Source organism: Condylura cristata, unplaced genomic scaffold (assembly GCF_000260355.1).
Source record: "Condylura cristata isolate star-nosed mole 26May11 unplaced genomic scaffold, ConCri1.0 scaffold00032, whole genome shotgun sequence".
NCBI classification, from domain to species: domain Eukaryota; kingdom Metazoa; phylum Chordata; class Mammalia; order Eulipotyphla; family Talpidae; genus Condylura; species Condylura cristata.
The window spans coordinates 19,894,310-19,901,548 of record NW_004567133.1 but is presented as its reverse complement, the minus strand read 5'-3'; the positions used below and the strand labels follow the sequence as shown (position 1 = coordinate 19,901,548).

The following is a 7,239-nucleotide window of genomic DNA, read 5'->3' as shown; positions in this document are numbered from 1 at the left end:
CCTTCTGGCTGGCGTTCTAGAGCGAGACCTACGCCTAGCGGGTGTTCTGGACCGCGACCTGCGCCTGGCTGGCGTTCTAGAGCGAGACCGGCCCCGCCTGGCTGGTGTTCTAGAGCGAGACCTGCCTCTTGTAGCTGGGGATCTAGAGTGTGACCTGCCTCGTCTTGCTGACCTAGACCTGCCTCTTCTCTGGGCATTTCTGCTCCTGGACCAGCCTGGTCGCTGGGGAGACCTAGAGCGGCCACGCCGCTGGGGGGTCCTTGATCGTCCCCACCTTTGTGCAGACCGGGACCTACGCCACTGAGGGGACCGGGACCGAGAATGCCCTCTCTTGGGAGGGCTTCGAGATCTGGATCGCCCCCTCTTGGTAGTGCCAGGACTACGAGACCGCCCCACCCTACGAGGAGTATGAGAACGTGACTTATCCCGCTTTGCTCGGCCATGGGAGCGACTCTTGGATGCGGGAGAAGAAGAAATCTCTCGGCGGGACCCAGGAGCTGGTGTGGGTTTAGGACTTTCAGGGGAGGAGCTGGCATGCCGAGAAACTTTGGTAGGTTGAGGGGATGGTGGGCAGCTCTCCGAAGATGACTGGGGAGGTTTCTCAGGAGACTTAGGTGGTGAACGGCCCCGGGAGGGGGAAGCCTCAGTTGGGGGATTCACTGGCTCCTGACTCAAAGGGGTTGTTGCACTGGGTTGTGGGGTGCCGCCATGTTGCTCAGCAAGGAGCGGAGTGGGAGCAGGTGGGTCTGGGCCTGCGCTGCTCCTTTCCGGAGAAGGACTAGGTCGAGTTGCAGGTTTCTAAGAGTAGAAGAAGAGAGCAGGGATAGGAGTATGTAATAAAAATTCTTTATCATTCACTATGACCCCAACACCCTTTCTCATGAATGTTTTCCTCTATATACCCCGTTACAACAACTGGTCCTTTTCTTTACCATAAGCAGTCAACTAGTTAACAAGAAATCCTATAATATCAAAAATAACGGGTCACATAATGCTAAAGACCTTCCTTCTATGACCTAAGAAACTGGAAATCTTATAATCTAGCTTTAAAAAAAGAAACAAAACAATGACAAGCACCCATTACAAAAGACTGAGGAACAGGGAAAAAAGGCACTTGTAAATGGAAGGAAATCAATTCCCCAAAGTGGACTTTACCCCTGAAAATTAACTAAAATTTATAGAAAAAACAAAGGCAAAAAGACCTGACGATTGTGAGAATAAATGTTAGGATAATACACAAGAAGTATGTAGAGGAACGACGTCGTTAAAAAGGTTTAAATGTATGTCAAGAACAGGAAATAGATTAAGTTTCCAAAGGGATCCAAGCCATGGTTTGGGAAATAACCGCATTACATGGAAAATGAACAGGAGAGCCAGAACTTTAATAAAGCACCAAACACATTTTACAAAATCACTATTTGCTAATGGTGGAAGCAAAAGTGATTAGGGCTTGAATAAAATAAACACGAACAAAGATTCCTAAAAACACATTTCAGAATGGTGTTTTCACACTGCAGGCAGCAACCAATTGGGCTGAGAAATTGTAAAAAACCATAACCAATATTTCATGAAACAAATTACAGGGATCTTAGTAGAGTCGACTGCGAAGAGATCTTTGTTCTAGCTTCATCTACATCCAGAATAGTGACATAAAACCTATGAATACTCAATAAAGTTTGAAGACCGCAATTCTACAGAATTTACAGGTGCAGGGCAAGACGAGATAACTGTGAAAGGAATACAGAAAACTGAATCCTCCCCTCTTAATAAGCACGTATGTCTCTGCGATTCCGATACTTGCCCTAAATCCACAGCCTGACAACCCAGCGTCACTGACTCAGCAACGTACCTCCTTCTTGTCTTTGTCTTCACACGGGCTGCCAGGCCGCTTTGTAGAGGGCTCTGGGCTGCTAGGCTGCCCTGTGTTGATGGTGCCTGGTTCCTTGGCAGGTGCATCTCCCTCCCCACGACACTCTGAGGGAGGGGAAGGACTTCGCCCAGTCAAGGCTGTTGCATGGGTTTTAGCTGCAGCACTTCGAGACCTGAGAAAAGTAATTGAGGAAGGTGCACAAGAAGGAAATCAGTCCGGGAGATTAGACAAAGCCCCTCCCCAACTCCCATCCACCTTTCCTGACTGCACACCCCTCTTCCAAAAAACCTTGTCTACTTCACAAAACTCCACTCACTCATTTTGAAATTCAAGTCAGGTTCAGTTTGGTCCTTTCTTTTCCCACCAATCCCCAAAAAGTGCTCTCCCTCTACCCTTTTATCACCCCCCCCAACCTCCCCAAGCCCTCCACCCAGCCCATTCCCTACCTGCTTCATTCACAACTCACCTCTGAGCCCACCTCCTTCAGGAAGCCTTCCCCGATTAAGGAAGCCAGGGTAAGGATTCCTTCCTCCCCCAGACACCACGAACAAACCACCCCCCCCCCTATTCTGGCAGTCCATATACATCAGAACAAACAAAAATAACAAAATAAAAAAAAAAAAAAGAGAAGGGGAAATGTATATGTCTGTCCATCCTGTTGCTTTAGCCTGTCAGCTCCTAGAGGGCAGGGACCGTGTCTTCCGAATGGTCTGTGCAGCGCCTAGCACACCGTGGGCGCTCAATAAATATTAAATCGATTAACCCACAAGTCCCATTCCCTCCCTTCCTCCTGGACCACCCCTTACCGACTGCGGGAAGTATCAGAAGAAGAAGCAGAATCGGCAGAAGTTGACCGGTGGGCCCGGCGACTCTTGGGGGCTGGTGTTGTACTTCTAGACCTGCAGGGACATACCCCCAGTCAGGGCGCCGCCGACCTGCACTGGGGGCCCTTCAAGCCTCCGGCAATCAGGGATGCAGCTCTCCCACATTGCCCGAGGAGATTCTCCTCATTTACTGGCTAAGCAAGCCCCCCTCCCATTCACATTAAATTACTCACCGCTTCCGCTTCTTGTCCTTAGATTTACGTTTGCTCTTTGGAGTGGGAGACCTAAAAAATAAGTAAGACTGTTAAAGACAATAATCTTTTTTTTTTTTTTTTTAAAGAACTAACACTAGAAGTAGAAAGGGAAAAAAAAAACACATGAAGAAATCACTTATTACGAAAAAAAAAAAAAAAAGAATCCCTCCCAAAGAGCAAGCTGGGCCACCAAGTAATGGCTCGTCCCTCCGCATGCTACAACGACCCACGTGACCCACGGAGCGCCGCTCACCTATGCTTTCGTTTCTTGGATTCCGATTCTGACCTGTTGGGAAGCAGGAAAATGTAAACGAACACCGACACCTGAAGGCACCAAGCCCCTCGCCCGCCGCCTGCCCCTTCATACCTGTGCTTTTTCTTTTTGGAGCTCTTCTTCCTCTCTCGGCGAGGGGAACTGCTCTCTGACCGGCTACAGGTGCGCAGAAACAAGTCATTCTGTGCTCCTTCCTTCTCCCTACTCCTTAAAGCCACTCTCCAGAGGCTGCCCCAACACTAAGCAGCTACAACAGCGCGACGTCCCAGACTAGTCCGGGACCTCGTCTCTGTCTCCCTCAATCGCAACATGAAAAAGTGGCCCCAGAAATCCAAAGTCTGCTTCCTGCTGGACCCCATTCATCACAGATTCACGCCCTGCCCACTGAGCAGTACTCGGGCCTCCTCCCAGCCAACACCGGAAGGACGACCCCGTCTTCCCTCACTTCTCTGGTAACACTCCCTCCTCCTAGTAGCCACAATTCTGACAGAACATGACAGGACTGGCCTCTGGCTGCTAGAATAACTTTCCAATTTACCGTCCTCTATCTTTCTTCTTCTTCTTCTTCTTTTGTTTTGGGGTCGGTGATCGAGAACTGCTGGACTCCCGGACAAGGCTGAAGAAAACCGAGAGAGAGAGGGGCTAGAGCCGATTCCCAAGACACACCAGCTTCAGGAGAACAGCCTACAGCCTGAGAAGAAGTTACCCAACGCACAAGAACGGAGTGCCTGGGACCAGACAGAAGCGGACATGGATCCCCTGGGCTCGTGTACCTGTAAGGTTTGGGAGGCTCAGCGGCTGGCTGCTTGGCTTCTCGAGCACGGCGCTGAGGATCAAAAGAGCTGCCGTCCACGTAGGAATCGCTGATGCCAAAGGCTGCGCGCAGGCGCTCATTCTTCTTCTCATTCAGTTCTGCCAACTGGTGAGTCTCAGTTACCCTAGAGGGAAAAGGGGCAGAGACTGAACGAGAGCAGCACAACATTCATAAAATCCAAGAGGAGCCAAGCAGACGTGGAGAAAGAAGAGACGAGAGCAGGAGGGAGCCCAAGGCCAGGGGAGAACAGCAGAAAGCCCAAGGAAACCGGGTGGGGAGACACTCACGCTGGCCTCTGCCCGGGGGTCTCCTCCTTGCCCCCAGGGTTCACATCCTTTTCCAGCAACATGAGTCGGAAGGTCGCCACTTTTTCCTGAATTTGCTGTTCCTCGTACCTAAAGAACAAACCCTACATGGTTAGAGCTTGGCTATGCGTGTCTCCCAGCCCCAGGGGTGCAGCCCCACATTCCCCGCAGGGTGCCCCCCCAACCCCGCGCACACAGAACTGCTCACTCACTGTCACCCAGAGGCCCCGTCTCTTAAACCCTTCTGCTCTTTCCCTGCACTCTCTCCTCCACTTAACTACTCCCCGTAAGAACAGTGGGTTTTAGACAGGCTCCACTCCGGGGCCGAGAGAGGAAAGTTAAGCAGGCAGAGTTCCAGGTGCTCTCCCCGGCTGCAACAAGAGTTACGTCATCTTCGCACCTCCAAAGTACAGTGTAGAGAAGAGCTACCACCACTGACGTCTGAAGACCACTGCTCTCGTAAGACTGCCTGCCTCGAGGTGGTCCTTTGCCAACACCTCACCCTACACCCTACCCAACGCACCCGCTCGTCCAGGCACTCTCCTCACTCCTGTGTCCTGCTCCTCCGAGGCCTCGATCCATCTGCTTTCCTCTCCTCTACCAATGCCATCACTGTCAGCTGGCACCCGTCTGGCCTGCCTCCCCCCTCAGAGCACCTTCATGTTTCTCCACCCCCTCCCCGCCCCACGTGCCTCCGGCTGCCGCTCGCCTCCCTCGCTGCCCTCACTCCCGAAGGCAGCTTCCTCCCCTGGCTCGGAACTGTCCCTGAGCCTGGCTGCTAGCTCCTCTGCCTCTGCCGCTCCCCTCCTCCAAGTCCTTCGACCTTTCCAGAGCCCTAGGCGCCCTGGAGCCCACCTCTGCACTCCCTCGGTGCTGGCTCACGCCCAGCCCTCCCCTCACCCCTGCTCTTCCATCATCTCCTCCAGCTCGAGGCATCTCAGCTCCACGCGCCGCTTGCGCTCGTGGTCCAGGATGTCAGGGTTAGGCCGCTTCACCAGGGCAGCCTCCAGGCGCCGCAGTTCCTCCTCTCCCTTGTAGTCAGGCCGCTCGCCCCGGCGGCCCCGCACCAGGGACAAGTTGCGCTGGACGTAGCCGTTGGTGCCGCTGCCCCGGGGCGTCGGCAGCCCGATCCCGTTGTACATGGCCCCGTGCCCGGGGGCACCACCGCTCCTGAGGGGGAGCGGGGAGACACGGGTCAGGCCCCTGGCCCCAGACTAACACTCGCCGCCCGCAAACCCCTGCTCTCCTTCGTCCTGCCCAGCAGCACCTCCGCTAGCTACAGAATGCCCCAGGCTCGGGCTCTGCCGGGAAGAACCACTTTCCAGTGAGCCGGCGAGCCCGGCTCTGCTGTCTCCCCTCAGCGTGAGAACTCGCCTGGCTTCTCCTTGGACTTTCTTCCCACCCTACGCCAAAGAACCTGCGACTCTCAACTCCTCACTGTCCCTGTGCTCTCCTGCAGCCCAGCACACAGTGCAGCGGTCTCTTCCTCAACCGCTGCCAAGTCCCTGACCGCTGAGAATAACTGAGGTGCCAAACGGGTACACGAGACAGACCTGTGGCGCCTGTGTCCTGCAGCCCAAGTCCAAAGTTCTTTCAAGAACCGACCTAAGAATTTCAGGTGACTGTGAAGGGCACACACAGACTTAATAGCCCCTGACTGTCCAGGCAGGTGGGCTGAATGGTCAAGGCAAACCACCAAGTGTCCCGCGCAGCCCCTCACCAGGCCCAGGCCAGCACAAGCACCACAAACTCAGCAACCCTGGAGCCACCAGAGTAAGCAACCATCTCCTTGCTTCCACTGACAGGACTGTGCCCACACGTCCTCAGTTTCCTGCCCAACGGAGGCCCGTGACCTGCATCCTCACCAACGCTCCTTAGCTCCTGTCTCCATTCAACGCGTTACACACCCACAGCCTCTCCTCGCTCCAACTCTCCCCACACCTCGACTCAAACCCTGCTCTTTACACCTCACTTTCAGCAGTGTCACGCTGACTGCTCTCCCTACCGTCCCCTGCACCTCACACTTCCAACCTGTTCTCTCCCAGCAGGCTCCAGCCTCTCCACTTGTACCGAACCCCAAATTATTCAGAAGAGCCCCATACTCCAACTTTTCTCTTTGAGGTTTGACTAAATGCACTTTCTCCAACGCATTCTGTCAGACATTTTTTTCAAGAACATGTGGCGAGGATAGTGAAGGCAGAGGGAAAAGCAGGCAGAATTTCAAAGGGCGAGGCTGCTGGCGCTAAGTGCGGGATAACTACCGGCGACGTCTGGGGGCTACAGTCCAGCAGAGCAGAGCGGGGGAGAGACGCTGCCCAGTCGGGAGCCAGCCCAAGTCCCGAAGGGGGGACCCTGCCTACCCCCACGCCCACCCCCCCAGGTGGGGCTCGGGCTGCAAACACAGACAAGCTCCGAGCGCAGGCGAGGCCGCGTCGCAAGCAGGCGAGTGCACGGGAAACCACAGCACAAGAATCCGCTCTGCGCGTCCAAAAGGCAATGCACCCCTTGGGCGCCCACCTCCCCTTCCAGGCCTCGCCCTCCCTGGCTCCTTGCACCCCTAGTGTGCCCCTGCTCCCAGAAGCCCTCACACCTGCCAGGAGCGGTTCGGCCTCACCTCGCGCCCACGCGTCCAAGCCCGCACACGGCGACCCGCCCACTCCCTACCGAGGAGCCGCTGGGCAGGGCGCTAAGCCACTGGGAAGCGGAGACCAGAGAACGCGCGAGACGGGAAAGGAACGGGAAAAGGTCAACCCGGCCCTCAGAGCGGTGCTAGAAACCTGGCAAGCAGGTGCGGCGCCAAGGGAACAGCGCACACAAAGATCACCCAACAGGCCACTTTACGTAACCGGGGTTCTCCCAACAGCAGCTCACAAGACGGTCAAGAAATGACCGGGGGGG

At 54.9% G+C, this 7,239-nt stretch overlaps 1 protein-coding gene across 1 annotated transcript in view; it reads right to left on the bottom strand.

Moving 5' to 3' along the window:
• SRRM2 (serine/arginine repetitive matrix 2) overlaps positions 1 to 7,239 on the bottom strand; it is a 17,607-nt gene that overhangs the window by 8,876 nt on the left and 1,492 nt on the right. Inside the window, 10 exon segments of the mRNA XM_012731684.1 lie at positions 4 to 798; positions 1,850 to 2,042; positions 2,677 to 2,769; positions 2,928 to 2,978; positions 3,202 to 3,234; positions 3,316 to 3,378; positions 3,761 to 3,838; positions 3,996 to 4,160; positions 4,324 to 4,431; positions 5,242 to 5,511. Of these exon segments, the coding sequence (XP_012587138.1) occupies positions 4 to 798; positions 1,850 to 2,042; positions 2,677 to 2,769; positions 2,928 to 2,978; positions 3,202 to 3,234; positions 3,316 to 3,378; positions 3,761 to 3,838; positions 3,996 to 4,160; positions 4,324 to 4,431; positions 5,242 to 5,511 (1,849 nt within the window).